The sequence below is a fragment of the Bos grunniens genome, chromosome 2 (genome assembly GCF_055505025.1).
Source record: "Bos grunniens cultivar Pamir isolate PY7600 chromosome 2, Bosgru_T2T1.0, whole genome shotgun sequence".
NCBI classification, from domain to species: domain Eukaryota; kingdom Metazoa; phylum Chordata; class Mammalia; order Artiodactyla; family Bovidae; genus Bos; species Bos grunniens.
The window spans coordinates 80,296,824-80,316,117 of NC_141166.1; the positions used below are offsets into that span (position 1 = coordinate 80,296,824).

General features: G+C 34.0%; 1 protein-coding gene across 1 annotated transcript in view; it reads right to left on the reverse strand.

Moving 5' to 3' along the window:
• Nucleotides 1–19,294, reverse strand: part of LRP1B (LDL receptor related protein 1B) — a 2,178,569-nt gene that overhangs the window by 253,627 nt on the left and 1,905,648 nt on the right. Inside the window, exons 60-61 of the mRNA XM_086368415.1 lie at nt 17,541–17,740; nt 18–206 (exon numbers count right to left, since the gene is read on the reverse strand). Of these exons, the coding sequence (XP_086224541.1) occupies nt 18–206; nt 17,541–17,740 (389 nt within the window). The remainder of the gene's footprint in view (nt 1–17; nt 207–17,540; nt 17,741–19,294) is intronic.

Sequence of the window (19,294 nt, forward strand, 5' to 3'; positions counted from 1 at the left end):
ATGGAAAGAATAATTACCATCAGGTTGTCTATAAGAATGATACACCTGGATATCTGTGATGGCATGCCATGAGTTAATCAGTGAGAGTCTGTCTGCTCCCGAGGTTTTATGGGCACGGCTGAGTGACTTGGTTTTCCCATCAGTCCAGTAGATGTAGTCTTCAAACAATGTTAGTGCAATCACCCCTGGAATATCTTGATTAGGGACTGTAATAGGAGATGGTAAGATTAATGTTCAGTCTTGGAAGACTGCCAGTTAAAATATTCAATACTACATGGGCTGACAGATACAACTGCGACAGAACTTCACGTGAATAATTGCTGTGACAACCTGTCAGGCCAGCAAGGTTCTTTATTACCAGTTAAGAGAATGCAGGATCTAGTGCAGGAAGTTGCTTTGCTCAGGTTTAGATTGGTCCAACCACTGGGAAGAAAAATGAGTTCAGTCTCGCTTAAAGGTAAAGACTGCTTCACCAGAAACAAATAACATCCAACATTTAAAAACTATATATATGTATATCTCCATCCAGTTGTTTTTAACTAAAATCCTCCTTAAATCCACATGTCACTGTACTGCTTCTGACACTTTTAAATGGACTAAAGTATATATCCAGGATGAAACATCTATCTACCTGGAGACAGAGTGACTACAAGACTACTATTAACCATTTTAGTCACTGAGGTTTTATGACTATTTTTACTTGCAAATAAGCCAGGATCAGGATGGAGAAATATAAATGCGACAAATGACAATGTATCATGCAGATTTAACTATCATAAACCTGTATAGTTGCAGATTAAAATTGTTTTATAGTTATATGTTCATGACACAACTGGGTTTAAATGTCAATAGTAGATTGAGCATCACAAAAGTAAAGTTTTCACTCAAAAGATTCCAGGGTCCTATCAGGTAAATAAGATGCAACAAATTTGTTTGGTGGTTTGAAGTTAAATCGTTTTAAAATGTGATAGAGGTTTCTTCAATTTTTTTTTAAAAAACAATAAATAAAGAAAATGGAAATTGCCTAATTTGCACAAACATTCCAAAATATTTCTCAAGATAAATTTTCAGATCTACTTTTAGAAATCCTGCAAAGTGTTCATTAATGAAAAAGGGTACTATCTAGGTAATATGTTTAGATTAGATTTTAATGATAGAATTAATGTTTGATATTCAACAGTCACTGAAAAACTAAAGAACTTAAAATATAATTCACTTTTTCCAGGGAGGTTTATAGTAATACTTTTTAAATGCTGGGTAAATTTATATTATTAACTAGAAGCAGCCATTTTGATCTAATAATTTGCTATTTTTACTCAGGTGGACCAAATATGATCGGAGAATTCACTATGACTAAGAAAATGTAGAAACGAAATAAGACTCACTGACTACTATAAATAATGCAGTGTCTAGTCAGAAATCCATCTCAGAACAGACTGTGCATATGAAGGATGTAAAAAAATTAAGAAAAATTCAGATGTGCACACTTTGATCAGAAACTCAAAGTGAATTATCCATGTAACTCCCAGACATGGAACCCATTGCCACAGTGATAAGTAAAATTGGATAAAGAAAGATGAACAGTAGGACATTTTACCAAAATGAATTATGTCTGAGTCATTTATATAAGCTATGCCCATTCTCCCCCTTCAGTTATATAAGTTCATTTCAGAAAGATAAACAAATATAGAAAAATGTTAATAATTGGATGACTCTTGGTGATATGTGATCATCAAAACAATCTTTCAATAAATGTGTTTGCTTGAAATTTTCCAAATAAACATTTTCAGAAAAAATGAAAGTCTCAGAAATATTCAACTCAGATTTCCTTAGATGACAAGAAAGTAATTACATCATTAATTAGGGATACAAAAGTTAATCACCACTTTAAAGCAATCTCAGTCCACCAGAGATTTGATTAATTTCTATACAAAAGTGAACTTATTGTAGGAACTTGTCTTTTAGCATCTCAAAAGTAGCATAGTCTGTTGAAGTATTCAATAAGTAACTAAAGTTCACATTTATTCAGCCCATGGGTGCCAGAAAATAGACCTCTGGTTCTCAATGAGTAGAGGAGGCAATTCTAGTCCCAGAAGGAAGATCAGGCCAAAGCATCAATAGTTCTGAGACTGAGAAACCTTGTAGAAAGATACCAACTTTGTACACCTATTCATTTAATACTCAAAACAGCTCCATCATGAAATAGTTGACCTCACTTTAAGATTAAAAAAAACTAAGATAAAATCTGGAAAACAAGTAATTTGACCAGAAAGGATGGGGAAAAAAAAAAAAAAAAAACTAGTAAATGAAGATGTTGGTATTTGAATCTAATTCAGATTTGCAGGCTTCTGAGTTCTTTGCCACTTTAGTTACTAGCCATGACTTAGAGAAAGCCATCTGAGTGAGGTAAAGTGTGGTTATGAACTGGATTGTGTCCTCTCAAAATTCATATGTTGAAACCCTAGACCTCAATATCCCTGTATTTAAAGATAGGGCCTTTAAAGAAGTAAGTGAGGCTAAATGAAGATCCTATGAGTGGGACCTTAATTCAATATAACAGTGTCCTTATAAGAAGAGAGCAACACCGGATGTGCACATACTGAGAAAAGGCCACGTGAAGGCCCAGCAAGAAGTTAACTAACACAAGCCAAAGGCGGAGGCCTCAGGAGAAACCGAGCCTGCCACAACATCTTGATCTGGGACTTCCAATCTCCAGAACTATGAGAAAATACACGTTTATGGTTTAATCCTCCAAGGCTATGGCAGCCTTAGAAAACCAACACAAGCATTTAAAACAATGGGACTAATTTCTTAAGCTCCATGTGAAAATCATTTTATTTAATTACTTGAAATCAGTTCCATTACTATCATTTTCAGACATGGGACAATTTAAGGTAAGGGCAAGTTTGCTACCTCTAAGTATGCAGTGACTGCCCACCAGAAACCCTGGATCAGATAGTCATATAAGTAAATAAAGATCAGAAAGATGAACTCTTATTTCAGAGAAGAATGGCATATAGCTGAATGTGCAAAGCACATAGAAAAGTCAGGTCAAAGTGAAGAAAAGTAGTCCATTTGACCAGTGACCATCTGTTTGATTCAATTCCTTGTGTGATATTGACAAAGAATAGGACTGTCACTAGTGGCTTTAAAAGCTCACTTCAGGCCTATTCATTGGGTTGCTGCTGCTAAGTCACTTCAGCCGTGTCCGACTCTGTGCGACCCCATAGACGGCAACCCACCAGACTCTGCCGTCCCTGGGATTCTCCAGGCAAGAACACTGGAGTAGGTTGCCATTTCCTTCTCCAATGCATGAAAGTGAAAAGTAAAAGTGAATTCGTTCAATTGTGTTTGACTCTTTGCGACTCCATGGACTGAAGCCTACCAGGCTCCTCCGTCCATGGGATTTTTCAGGCAAGAGTACTGGAGTGGGCTGCCATTGCCTTCTCCAATTCATTGGGTATACATGCTTATTTCCCAAACCGCAAGCATCAAACACAGCCATCAGAGTCTCTCTTCTAGAGAAAATAAATGAAGTAAAAACATCAACTATGAAATCTAGTCTCACACCTCTGTAGCAATATAGCGGCTCCAACAAGCCACTAAGACACAGTGATGTGTTCCCTAATACCACAAACAATACCAATAAAAATTAAGAAAAACAAAAGAGAGCAAAACAAACAAAGCCCTTTATATATTGTGTTTTCCAGGGTTTGGCTCATAACTTGGCAGTATGCCTTCATTTCTTATTTAGAACCTAAAATTTCTTCACAAGAGTTATTTGACAAAATTTCTGTGAAAAAATTCCTATTAACTGATAAATGATAAGCATAAATGAATGAATGCTATGCTTATTTTTCCATCAATTCATGAAGAGTTCAGACTACACTGGGAGTTAATAAGGTATTCTGAGCTTTATATATTTTTGTTATGAGAAACATTCCTGATTTAGAATGAGAAAAGTAAAATTGCTTATTTTGGGTTGTATCTCTATTTACTTATTTTTACCTTATAGATATGTATGTACATGTATACATATATATGTGTGTAAGTCTATAACGTATCTGTAATATATATGCAAGTGTGTGTTAGTCGCTCAGTTGTGTCTCACTCTTTGCGTCCCCCGGGACTGCAGCCCACCAGGCTCCTCTGTCCATGGAATTCTGCACAAAAGAATACTGTAGTGGGTAGTGATTCCCTTCTCCAGGAAATCTCCTGACCCAGGGATTGAACCCAGGTCTCCTGCATTGCAGGCAAGCTCTTTACCATCTGAACCACCAGGGAAGCCCACAATATATTTGCATAGTATATACATATATGTATTTTATATACATATACATAATACAGAGCAACAAAAAGATGTCTTGCAATGTAATTTGGTAGTTAGCAGAGCTGACAAAATTATATATATATATATTTATGAAATGTGATGCTGTGAGGCAAACATTTAACAAACAAATTCTTACTAAGATATCATTGATTTTATGAAAAAAGTAGTCAATGTTTTCTCAAAATGATAATGGTTATCCTTTTCAAGAGAAAAATAATATGCCCCCCTTTCAAACATAAGACTGCCTTTGTTTAATTAAAAGAAAGATGCAAAAAATAAATGCAAAGAAACTTTCATTTTACAGGTATTCAGCAGACATACAAAAGACAGAAAAAACAGAAGTGTTGTGTGGGCTGCAGTTTAACAGGGACTTATTATATATTTTAAAACTATTTTAAAGCTGCTTTACGTAGTGAGGCCTCTATTCTGTGTAACAGCATTATTTATTTTACTGTTCCAGCATTCCACTCAAGCACTAGGTTCCTAATTTTTATTTCATATACCACATGTATCAGAAGAAAGAATTTGATATTTGGCAAACAATAAGGAAATATTCTTTTGTGGAGTTTTTCCCTGTTAGTCTAGTTGGATGCAATCCTGATTAGGTTCCTAGTGATTACAATAAACAGAAAAATTGAAAGTACAGAATATGCTTTCAGCTTATCTGTTGCCTCACAGTTAGAGGTACGCTATTACAATACTCTTGATTATTATTATTCATTTTTTTGAATATTATTTATCATGCTAAATAATCGCATTCCTGGATAATACCAATCTAATTTTATATTTTGGACTAACCTAGTTGAAATACTTAAGAACAAAATGAACCAATAATACAAAACTCATCTTTGGTTGGTTTAAAATCTCATAGTTGGTGTTTGGGGTAAGATATTGCATTGGAATAACGGCAGACTCAGATCAACCTTGAATATTCATTGGAAGGACTTATGCTGAAGCTGAAGCTCCAACACTTTGACCACTTGATGCGAAAAGCCAACTCACTGGAAAAGACCCCGATGCTGGGAAAAATTGAGGACAAGAGAAGGGGACGAGAGAGGGGAGATGGTTGGATGGCATCAACAACTCAATGGACTTGAGTAGACTCTGGGAGATAGTGAAATACAGGGAAGCCAGACATGCTGCAGTCCATGGGGTCACAAAGAGTTGGACATGACTTAGTGACTGAATAACAACAACAAGTTTTGATCTTAAATAAAAATTATAGTTAGTACTTAAATAGAAATTTTACTACTGATGTGTGTTTTTTCTTATTTTTTCTCTAAGATTTACTTCAAGGATATAGGTGATATTTTAAAATATTATACAGAGCAAATTTTACTTTTTTTATTTAAAAACTATTATAAATATTTTTAAAAGAAGAAAAAATTCATAGAATGTAACCACCAAATTATATAGTTATTTTTATGAAAGAATTAAAATTACAGACTAACTTGAATGTTGATTTTTTCTTTTGGTTATAAGAATTTATGTATTGTTTGGAAAACCTCAATGATCCGATAAAGTCAACCTGACCCTCATGCTATACTTACAGTTTGGAAGCCTAATGTCATAAAACTTTAAAATCAATAAACATATCAAATAAAATATTTATGTTAAATTATATCATGTTTTGATTTTTAATATATTTTAAGACTTTCCATTTTTCTTAACTTTGGTGCCATTGCCCCAAGTAAAGTTCCACATTCCTTCACACTTGAAACATAACAAAATTAGTCTAACTCCTCTCATTACATTTAAACTCTTCAGTCTTTTTGTGTCAGCCAAGTTTCCTATAGTAAACAGGGAACACATTTTTTAATGATAATTGAAAAGACTGTAATTAAATGAAGTCCGTCTTTGTACAAGGGATTATATTATTTTCTCAATACAATTTACAGAAGTGTGGCTAAGGAACTGATGATATATTAAGACCTTTCCTAAATCTGTTACCAGAAGCTGGTGAAAACTGTAGTGAAGGTAAAAGAGACACCTACCCAGAGAAGACCTGGAAGAGGGCATGGCAACCCACTCCAGTAATCTTGCCTGGAGAACCTCACGGGCAGAGCAGCCTCGTGGACTACAGTCCATAGACTGGCAGGCAATGGGCCTACAAAAAGTCAGACATAACTGAAGCGTCTAGGCACATGTGCACCAATGGCAGAGGACAAGTGGTGGAGGAGCTCAGCCCCCGCTAAAGCATTGTGGCTGGGCATGGAGGGAAAGGGGTTACTGAATACTCTGGCTTCTTTCTTCTTCCACTCTTTAATCTCCTGTCAATCCTTCCCATGGTTTAAATCCAATGAGGCTGAATGGTAAAAGAGCCGGGGTGATGCACTCCACAGAAGTCATCTTTCTAGCACAAGGAGCATGGAAAAGATACAAAGGTAGAGAGACTGAACTCCCTCCAGGTAATGCTTCCAATAGTTTTTTTTTTTTTCCATCTCGCATATCTCTTCCTGAATGAAAACCCTCAGTGATAGCCATTTTCCATGCAGTACTATACAAGCTATTTCAGTTCAGTTCAGTTCAGTCGCTCAGTTCATGTCCGACTCTTTGCGACCCCATGATTCGCAGCATGTCAGGCCTCCCTGCCCATCACCAACTCCCAGAGTTCACTCAGACTCACGTCCATTGAGTCAGTGATGCCATCCAGCCATCTCATCCTCTGTCGTCCCCTTCTCCTCCTGCCCCCAATCCCTCCCAGCATCAGGGTCTTTTCCAATGAGTCAGCTCTTCACATGAGGTGGCCAAAGTACTGGAGTTTCAGCTTCAGCATCATTCCCTCCAAAGAAATCCCAGGGCTGATCTCCTTCAGAATTTAGCTTGACTGAAATAGCCTGACTCAGAAGTGAAAATCAGGATCTTCACGAATCCTCTTTTCTGAGACCTTGACACTAACAATTTCCCCAACTTCTTTCTAAAAGGATAATGTGCAATACAGGATGTAGAGAAGTCAGAGCATGAATTTAAAAAGTAGAACATGAAAACCAAAAATGAAGAAATTAAACAAACAAACAAACAAAAAAACAATTACCATTCAAAAAATGAGGTGAGATGAATCAAGGGCTACAGAAGGAGTGTAGGCTGATAAACAGATGATGAGATTAGAAGATGGAAGAAACTGGTTTAACATGTCAAAGAAAGTGGAAGATTCATGACTGTGGTGAGTATGTGGGTGAATAACAGTTTTTAGTTTATGAAGAGTAATGGAGGGGAGTGGGTGGAGTGCAAAATGGCCACCCTATACTAATTTCCAGACAATGACTGCTGCTGAGTCAGTAGCTTTAGTTACAAATGTCCCATCAAAAACAGTATGCTTTATGCACCCTTTGGGTCTAGGACATTCGTTCTTTTTTAGTAATTATGCATCCACTTCAGTGTTATTATTTTGCAGAAGATTTTTTAAAAATAATTATTTCCTCAGAACCATCTACAACAGGCTACAAAATGTTCCAGTTAACATTTGCTCCATGAACATTTGAACATTTGGCTACTCTTTAATACAACCATACATAATGGAAACAATACTAAAAAAAAAAAAAAATTCAGGCAAATGCATCCATAATCCATTGTTAAAAATGAAGAAATGCATTAAAAAAAATGGTAGAAACACTAAGAATAATCAACATTAACAAATATGATGACAAAATGTTCAAAATTTCTTTTTTCCAACAAAAATAGCATCTTTCAATAAGTTCATCCATCACCGAGGCCCTGAAGAGGAGTAAAACTAAAGTTCTTCCATTCAGCATATGTCATAACATAGCAGATATGAGCTAATTCTACCAGGGTGTCTATTATATGTGGCTGATTTTGAATACTGATTAAATGTCCAAATAAAAGTTATGTGTTCCTCTTTAATGCAGCAGTTTACAGTGGGACCCTTACATCTATAAACTTTTTAAATAAATGTAATATATGGTGGTAAATTATAGAAATTACTTAGAGCCCTTCCTTAAATTAAAGCCATTATTAAAAGGCAGAAGGCATTGTTTGCCTATCCTTTTCCAGAATTCCTTGCCTCCTTTTGTCTACTCATCGCCTCAAATAATATATACTTTCTACATAGATTAGGAATATTTAGCTTAATATAATTTAATCCTTTTCCCTTCCTCACTTGTTGTTCAGTTACTAAATTGTGTCCAACTCTTTGTGACCCCATGGATTGTAGCCAGCCAGTCTTCCTTGTCCTCCGTCTCCTGGAGTTTGCTCAAGTACATATCCATTGAGTCGGTGATGCTGTCTAACCATCTCATCCTCTGACACCCTCTTCTTATTTTGCCTCCAATTTTTCCCAGCATCAATGTCTTTTCCAATGAGTCAGCTTTTTGGATCAGGTGGGCACAGTACTGGCCTCACTTGTCCCTTACTTATATGTTTTTAAATTATTCATGATATAAGCTTATATATGTGCTTCCCAGGGGATGCTAGTGATAAAGAGTCTGCCTGTCAATTTAGGAGACACAAGAGACATGGCTTTGATCTCTGGGTCAGGAAGATGCTTTGGAAGAGGAAATGGCAACCCCTCCAGTATTTCTGCCTGGAAAATTCCATGGGCTGAGAAGCCTGGAGGGCTACAGTCCATGGGGCTGCAAAGAGTTGGACACGACTGAGCAACTTGCACCTTTCACCTTTCAGATGGCCACTTTAATATTTAATATATAAAAAGGGCATTTTGTTAATAAATGTGGGAATGTATCAGCATGCAACATAAATTATAGCTCATTTATTTTGAAAACTGGACTGTGCCTATAAATACTTTCTCTTGATGATGACACTGCTTTCCAATCTCTGATGTAAACACTGCTATATGCACTTCATAAAGATATATTCCAGTCACTTTGAAACTCTCTGGACTTTTCTACTGGTGATACAAAACTTTATAGATACTTGGAAATGTATTTTCAGAGCAAATATAAGTTATGACATTCCACATATGTATGCGTTAGGAATGTTTTTGTTTGAGAGTCCTAATAAAAGCTGAAGTCTTTGAAAAGCACTTTGCCTTTGGGACAGATTATCAGGTAAAGTCATTTGCATGAATGTAGTATCTGGTCTTCACACATTCCTACAATTATGAATATGCTTCTAGAATAAAAACAGAGGAGAATGTAATGTATTACAAGCATTTTCAAGTGTGATCTAGTAGTTCTAGGAATAACTAGGGATAAGTGAACTAATTGGTAGAACAGACCTCCTCTGTCCCAGTTCCAACCTCAGTCAATTCCTTTAAGAAATATTAGAAGATCACTGACTGGTTGTGTTTTATGGATAAGAACTTTGAACCTAGTTTGGCAAAGCAACTTGCCTAGATTAGAGAGTAACCTAACCAAAACTAAATTTACTAATCCCCAAGGCTGTACCATGTCACAGTTGGGATAGATAACGCTGTTGAAAGTGGCTGAAAAAGTCATATTATGGTAATACTTGACGTATTTTAAAATAGTATATGGAATATATGTGACATTTGCAAACTAATAATCTATTTAAACATATACACAATTTAATGTAACATGTTCTATTTAAGAAACAAAAGTAAAAGACATGATTGACACTGAAACTCTAAGACTTTTTAGAAATGGCAGTTAATTTCAATTTATTTTACTGGTTCAGGAACATTTCTATAGTAACTGAATTGCATTTTGCTCCCTTCCATTAACTTTTATTGTATTGTAAACAGCAGCACATCAACACCGTTGGCATAAAATAGCCTGTGAAGTCAACTGTTTGTAATGGACTGTGAATGATAGGGAACTTTTTTTCAAAAGTACTATGCAATATCTTACCGAGAAAGAAACATTCTAGAATATTGTAAAATTGGATGATGATGTTTATTAGATTCTCTGCCTTTTTTCAGTTGGCTTCAATGAATATTTACATTTTCTGAAAACCTAAGTGCAACAGCTACAGAGTTGCAGGATATATAAGCACAAAATACTCCCTTTGTCTTTTTCAGTGTTTTTCCCCCCTCAGAAAAAAACCTTTTAAATAGACTTTCACTATTTCACCAGTAGCATGCTGAGATCTGGATTATTTTCCCAACATTGATTAGATGATCGCTGCATGGGTTAGGATTCGGATTTTTAAGTCCAGACATAGAACTGCCCCCTCAAAACACAAACTAGATTCCCAGAACAATAACCAAGCAAAAGAGTTGGACTACAGTACTGACCCTACAACATGAGGATTCAGGTCTAGGAGTACAGAAACTATTATTGTCAACATAATCACATGAATTTTAAACAATTTTTCCACAAAATAAAAGACAATTCAGTGATAAACTGTAGTTTAGAATCATAACCAATGATTACTCTTCTGAGAAATTAGTAGTTATGACTGTACGTTTCTTTCAGTATGCTGGATTAAAAATGTACATGGCCAACTGATTTAACACAAGGTTAAATCATTTAGTGACCCAAAGAAGAATATTCTGAAAAAAATTACTAGAACAAATAATTTTTAAACTCAAGGTCAACAATGTTTCTTTTAGCTGACCCTTTTGTTATTACTGTTTACACAGTATTTTCAATCTTTTTGTCAAGAAAATACCTCTCTATCTCAAGTTCAATGGCAACTCACACAAAATGAGGAAAACTAACTCTGAATCTATGTTCTTTGATAAAAGCAGGCAGAATGAAATTGTTATCTAAATGTAATTTTCTGGTATTTCATTTTCTTTTTATTAAATGAGAAACAGAATCTCTAACACGAAGATGAGCAGAGTGAAGACTGACATTTTTCTCAGAAGATATTTGTAACCTATTTTATAGACATTTTATTCAGAGAAAGCTATTCTTTCAACACATAAAATTAATGACAAAAGATCTTTGCTGTGTTCAAATTTCAGAATTGTATAACATAAATTTTCAAATAAGATTTAGAAGTTTTCCCAGTTAGTTTGGAAAGAGCAAACAGTAAAATCAAAATGTCCCTATGTAAAGCAAGGTGTACCTTATTAACAATATGACTGCTTTCTTCACCTCTCTAAATAAATATACAAAAATTAGATTTAATAAGATATATAATTTCATTTAGAATAATAATGTTCTGATGGCTTAAGTTTTTGTTTACTAATTGCTCAAATGTTTTGTAACTATCTATGTCTACTTTGTACATCAATCTGAAAAAATTCAAGTATGGATATACTTTTATTTGTGTAACAGTGCATTTATGCTGTAAGTGTTGCTATTAGAAACTATAGCAAGCAGACAACAAATCCATCAGCCAACTTTTCAAAGACAAGGGGGACCTGTGTGAGAGGTTTTGGAACCAGTTAGATCTGGGTTCAAATTCTAGGGACAAGCTCTTTGACTTTGGACAAATTACTTAATCTCTGTAAACCTATTTCCTTGCTGCAAAATGACTTTAATGACACAGTGCTCACTTGATGGAATGACTAAAAAAGCATGTGTTGTTACATCAAGCAGTTTCTTGAACATGGTAGGCTTCTGATAAAGTATGAGTTTATAAGGGGTTGGTTCCAGGTCTTGGAACAACAGTAGTAAGTCAAGAAAATTTCCACGGAAAATCAACAATGATAGTAATAATAGTACATGCAAAACATCTAACACAACATCATTATCAAGAACATAAGTATTCTCCTCTCTTATCAATTTCATAAGGTCATAAATAACAACTTTAAAAGATGTTAATAACTTTTGCAGTAACACTCAGAGAAAACTAAGTATTGGATAGGCAATTTGATATTTTAATTAAGGAAATACATACGATTTTTAAGATTTTCAACCCCTGTCTGGGTTAAATTGAAGACTAACCTGAAATTAAAACTTTAGAATTTGGCAAAAATTCTAAAGTGATCCACCTAACTCGAGGCTTAGAACTTTAGTTCTGGAATTCTCCTTTGATGCCATTTCCCCCAATACCCTTATTTCTATGCATGAGGCAACTGAGACCCAGTGAAGCAACACACACATTTTAGGATGAAAAAGTTTTCTAGCAGTGGATACCACCCCAACCCACCCGCATCCTTAGGTTCTCCAACATTTAAAGGTTACTAAGGGTTTTTCTTCTCCAGTTTGAAACTCAAACTCCAGTTTGAGACTCAAACCCAAAGATTTGTGCTCCAATAAAGGTTTAGAACTTCTTATCAAGTGTCAAAGCCTAAAATTCTCAGGGGAGGATTATGGTTTGGGAGTGGTGAGAAATCAGTCCCCAAAATATAGATCTATAAGAATGATATTATTATTTAGAATCACTGTGATTAGAATATATTTAGAATCACTCTATTTTTGTATAAAGACAGATTTAAACTTAAAAACAGCATTTCAATCTGGAAAACACTGAAATTGGCAAGTTTCTCACTGGACATATTTTATATATCAAGGGATAGTAGGAGGAGAGAGATTCACTCTTTTGCACTATTTCTTCTAGGTAAATTGTCAGAATTTCTTTGATGTTGACCCTTCTGTTAACTAAATGTACCTCTCATTAAGTCAGGGCTTTTTAAGAAGAATCTCTAAGTATGCTTAGTTTGGTGCCTTTTATTTCTTTAAAAAATGTAGAAATATATGTGAAATTAATAAGTTTTCAAACTGTAAGTTATTTCACCCTGGTTAAGTATATAAAAATACAAATCATCATTTTATGTTTGCAACTCAACCACCAATATTTTTGCTATTTTAACTTCTCAGATCTGTCCTCCTTATTCTGCTAAATAACTACTGAATGCAACACTTTATCCCCATTCCCACAGCTCTAATCACTTCAAATATGTTCTCTAAAATATTTTAACAGCCTCTAAATTGGTTGCCCTTCCAGGGTCTTTCATTTTCCATGTGGTTGTCAAATCTAATAATGGCATTCTATCAACTAAATGCCATCAATGGCTCACTATGACCTAAAGGATAAATTCCAAATTATTTGGGAGAATGGCAATGAAACATGTAAAATATCATGTAGGAAACGAGTTGCCAGTCCAGGTTCGATGCATGATGCTGGATGCTTGGGGCTGGTGCACTGGGACGGCCCAGAGGGATGGTATGGGGAGGGAGGAGGGAGGAAGGTTCGGGATGGGGAACACATGTATACCTGTGGCGGATTCATTTTGATATTTGGCAAAACTAATACAATTATGTAAAGTTTAAAAATAAAATAAAATTAGAGGAAAAAAAAAAAAAAAAAAAAAAAAAAAAAAAAAAAAAAAAAAAAAAAAAAAATTCCAAATTACCTAGCATACAAGGCCTGTCACAATCTGGCAGCAATTTGCCCTTATTCATCTAGTGTCATTATTTTTTTCTTATATGACTTCTAGTTTACAAATTATGTAAACCCCATGCTGCTTCAAAACTCTATTATATCTTTGCACATGCTGTTCCCTCTGTGTGATTAATCCTCCCTACATTTCCCCATATGGAGAGCTTGTCCTCCATCTTTGAGACTTTTCAAAGATCCCATCACTTCACCAAACACTTCCTTACTCCAGCCTGAATTTTGGCAATATTATACATATACCTCTAATCCCAACCTGATATATGTTATTATCTGCATATCAGTCTCCCCACCCCCAACAACTAAATGGGTACTTTGAAGACAGGGACTTATTCATCTTTGTAACTCCAGGGTCTGAAATAATACATGGCATGGAAAGAGATAATTGTAAATGTTTGTTGAATGAATGAATGGGCAGATCTAACAACAACAACAACAAAAATCAGAGAAATTTAAAAAACGAACAATGAAAATTTGATTTAAAATAAACTGTCTCAATTATCCAGTAGTATGCATACTATTCTACAGTATTGTTATATCATTTTATTATGTAATTATTGAAGTAAAAACCAAGAGAATAATCCACACAAAATTAGGGAAAGATTCATGGGACTAAGACTGCACTTAAATGTTCCCAGGATAGCAAATTCTCTCCTTAAAAAAATAAATTATTACTTAGTGTTTGGACTTGTTAAGAAGATGGGTTGGGTTAGAAGAGGTGGCAGAGAAAAATGGATGTAGATTCTTAAGCAAACTGCAAGTCACATGTCTCCTGGAGGTAATCTGATCTATCACTTAGGGCACAGAAGGCAGAACTTTCAGAAATTCTTAGGCTGGATAAATAATAATACAATGATGCTTTATTTATGAAAATACTGTATGGTTTAAACCAGGACATGTTTTGGAGGGAAAAGCTTCTAAACTCTAAAGTGACATTCATGGTTTAGTTTTTCTCCATTATTCAAATTTGACTTATAAAAAATAGTAATTACGAAATTTTTATACACCCTTTTTATGCTAAGATTACTTTGATATAACTGATGTATCCCATTCTTTGATGAGCTCCGGCTGTACTTTTAATAAAAAGAATAAATGGGAGCGATAATACTAGTCTGGTTAAGAGAGAAGAGAGGTCAGTGACCAGCCTAACACAAAAGTTATTCTTGTTATAAAAGTCTCATTTTCCAACTCTAAATATACAAATAGAAAATCACAGTGTTTCTGATGTCTTTAGGGGACAAATTCAAGGAGTTGAAAAATCCTATTCCTCTTTACAAACACTGTAAATGATTGACGTTTTTTCATTGGCTATGGAGATGGCATAATTAAGGCTGTCTACAATTAGTAGCTTGTTAGTAACTACCACATAACTATTGGCTTGCATTTAGATATTGGCAGATGCCTAATAAGACACTTAATGAATTTTTCATTAGTTTTTCTGAGAAAGCCTTCAGGAGGAAATATTTCTGAAGACAGCAACTACTTTTACTTTACTTTTCTCCCCACCTAGAGCCTCAAGGGATTTTCAAAAGTCAAATTTTTAAATGTTAATATAATCATATCTGAATATCTTTCAGTCAAATATTTCACTCTTTAGTAAATTTAGTTTCACTTCTTACTATATATGTCCATCTACCAAAGCCATCACAAGACTATGACTGAAAGATACTTCATTTACACACATTTGTTTCGAGTTTTCAAAGCATTAATTATAAACATATCTGACATAATTTTAAAATAATGGGACAGGGATAGAATCAACAGTTTCTGATAGATAATTTAACTACAGTTTTTGTTATTCAAATAAAAGTCTCAAATAAAAATAGGCAAATATTTGATGCTAGAATATATTTTAAATACTCACCTATCTAAACAAAAAGTGTTTAAATTTTATTGTACATTGAAATTTTAGCACAGAGAACTACATTATAACAACTTAGTGCTTTATATACATGCCAAAAATGGTTATGTGGGGAAATCACTGATTGCTACAATAAAACTTTCAATTATATCATCTATGAATGTTGCAGAACATTTCATTATTGATTCTTCAGAGGAGATACAACTGCTGAATGCTAAATGTAATTTTGATTTGTCAACATTATTTTTGCTGTAATTAAAACCCTAAAGTGATCTTTAAATAACTCTTCATTCCAATTGCATCTTGATGAGTTTCTTTATCTCTGTAATTGGAATGCCAACACCTCAATAAGTGACTCATCCAACTACACTTGTCATACTTCAATGATCCACACTTAAAAAAGCACCTCTAAGCACTTTCTGTTAGTACGTTTAGTTAGAAGAACATATTTGCTTAAACAACAACTGAAAAATAACTTGGGCAGAATTATGAAGTGATGTGATTTCAGTGATGTAAATCTCCTTTACTATTTATTTTATAAATTTGTTTTTTATATGGTATAATTGATTCACAATATTATATTTGGTTCAGGTATACAACAGAGTGATTCAATATTTTATAGATTATGCTTTTAAAGTTGTTATAAAATATTGGCTATATTCCCTGTGCTATAAACTATATCTTTGTAGATATTTTATTTTATACATAGGAGTTTGTACTTCTTAATCCCCTAATTCCACTTGCCTCTTCCAACTTAAAAAGTTTTCTTTTTTAAAACTTGGTTGCTTCATCCTTCTCCACACTGGCATAAATTTGCAGAGCCTCATCTGACAGTATTAAATTATAAAAAATCCTCTCTTCCTTAACAGCTCATCTCTTTTCTTCTTCCAGATGCTTTGATCTAAGCTTACTGCCAGAGAAGAAATCAGTCTCTTAAGAGAAGCCATACAAATGTATAGGCTTTGCTTGGAACCTCCCACTGAAAATTAGCTTCCCTGGTGGTTCAGCTGGTAAAGAAATCACCTGCAATGCAGGAGACCTGGGTTTGATCCCTGGGTTGGGAAGATGCCCTGGAAGAGGGCATAGCTATCCACTCCAGTGGTCTTGTTTGGAGAATCCCCATGGACAGAGGAGTCTGGTGGGCCGCAGTCTATGGGGTTGCACTTGTACTTTACAAGGTATCTTAAGATGAAAACATCTAATAACAAAGGTGACATTAGGTCACTAGATATTAAAGAGATTACTCTTCATTGTGGGGAAAATATAATCTATAAAGAGCCATCTGCATCTAAAATATTTTGAGTTGTTCATTTGAATTGTTTGTGGTTTCTGTTGAATTTGTGTCATCCTCATCTGATACTGTTCTTTTGTATTATGTCCTTCTCCTCTGCTCTTAATTCCTTTATTCTCAGATATTTTTTCCTCTAAGACCTTTTGCCCATCCCTAATTCCCCCTCATATCAAATTGCTTCCTTCATTTGTTTTATGTTTAGAGTCTTATAATCTACTCAGAGTTATAAAAAGTGGAAAAATAAAGTATATGTATTATTTCATATTTTTTCGTATTCTAATAATTTCTTAAATGTTATTCTAACTTGAAAGCTATTTTTAATATTACTTTTTGTTGCTGTTGTTCATTAAATAACAATAAATTTAGTCATGTATGTAATCTGTTTCATAAAGTAAATAATACTGTTTCACTGTCTTTAAAGAGTTTTATTTTAACTTAGTATTTTTTTTAAAAAAACCTACCAGATTGTAATAATAACCTTATTTTTACAAACAACTATTCTTCTGCTTCAATTCCATTGGGATATATGTATATATTAACTTATAAAAGTATCATCTACTTGCTATAAAAACTATTTAGAAAAATGCAATTAGAGAAAACATTGACAATGTTAATGATTTTTATGCATGATTATACAAGTTCTGAATAAACAGATCTAGTTCTTATTTACCAACATTGTCACAAAGGAATATAATAATGTAATATTAAATTAAGAAATGTATTTGATGAAAGTATATAAAAAACTATATATATATATATTTTTTTTTTTTTTCCTAAATGAGTATTTTATAACTGGTGAAATACTGAGTCATTTGTGCTACTGGACTAACCTTTGTGTCTGTGAGATCCATCCATGTTGCTAAACTCGATATGATTTTCATCAGCCCAATAGAGTCTATGGTTGACATAATCTATTGTTAGTGCCATAGGTCTAGAAATCTTGGTTTCTATGACAACACTCTGATTGGTTCCATCCATTCCAACACGGCCAATGTGAGGGTACTCACAGCAGTCAATCCAATACAAATACCTAGAAAAGAAAATCAGCAGGCATATTATTCACAATCACTCAGGGAATAAAACACCATACAGTATTTCTCTTATTTACTCAGCTATTCCCAAATTAATTCTTGTATCTCTCTAAATTGCAGTTTGCAAAAGCATACTCTAGTGCAAACTTTTGCTATGATTTTGTAAAAAATATGTAGTATACTTTGAAATATCCAGATAATTTTAAGCATGTTTCCTTTAGCAATTTTAAGCATGTCATGTATATAACATTTCAGGAACTGTTAACAAATTACAGATGCCCAAAATGAAAGATGTAAACTTTCAAAATGCATCTATAATGTTAGAGGAATAAAACAACCTAGATGTATTTTTTTATTTTGTTTTACCTGTGAAAAATTCAAAATGAATTATGGAGGAGTAGATTGTACTTTCTTAGATGTTCATTGTTCAATGTGGTAGCCACTAGATAATTGTGATTCTTTAAATTAATTAAAATCATATAAAATTAAGGGAATTATAAAAATGAAAAATAATTTCCTCCATTAAATGCTGTCAAAAAAGTATTGCAAATTTTTGGAGATGAATATAAAGTTTTTGAGGTCATTAAATTATGGGGTTTCCCTGGTGAAGCAGTGCTAAAGAATCCACCTATCAGGAGACACAGGTTTGATCCCTTGGTTGGGAAAGTCCCCTGGTGAAGGAAATGGTAAATCACTCCAGCATTCTTGCTTGGGAAATTCCATGGACTGAGAAGTACTGTGGGCTATAGTCCAGGGGGTCAAAAAGAGTTGGACATGATTTAGCAACCAAATAACAGCAACAACATAGTAAATTATGAATTTCAAATAATCTGACCTCTGTGTAATAGCAAATCTAAATTTTTGTTTGTATTCTGAACTTTTAATTTGGCTAATAATATCACCATCTTGAACCAAGATACCGGAAAGAAGAGGAAGAACATATTTTATGGAGTCCAACAGCTCTTACATTACCCTCAGAAAGTTCAGTAAGAGTTTGAGGCTTGAAATTCTCTCCTTGATATTCAAATTTTTCATTATGAGACACAAACAGACTTCTACAGATGACTTTCCACTTTGAAATGTGTGAACTGAGCTCTACTTGGAGAATTTATAGTCCTATAATTTTCACTTCTGTGCTTTCATCATATCATCTGCCTTGCTCCTGTCTCTTCAATTATATAGATATTTTCATTCAGACATAACTTATATTGTCTCCTCTGTTCTCCACAAATTTTTCTCTGATTTGTGTCAGTTCACATTTTTCAAGGTATGTTATAAAATTATATATTTGAAAAATGGTTTTGTTAAGCAAAGTAAGCATCCTCTTTTTAATTATAGGACTTCTCATAGCTGTTAATATGGTATACATATAATGACTGTCTAAGATAGAGCTATGATATCCTTTTTTAGCACATAGTTTTGGGTAATACCATTTATTTTCCTAGAGTAGGTTGCAGGAAACAAACTTTATGAAACTCTGCTTTAGCTCTTTCTGGTCTACAGAATTTCTTTATCATCTGTATAATTGAACAACACATATATCATGCACATAG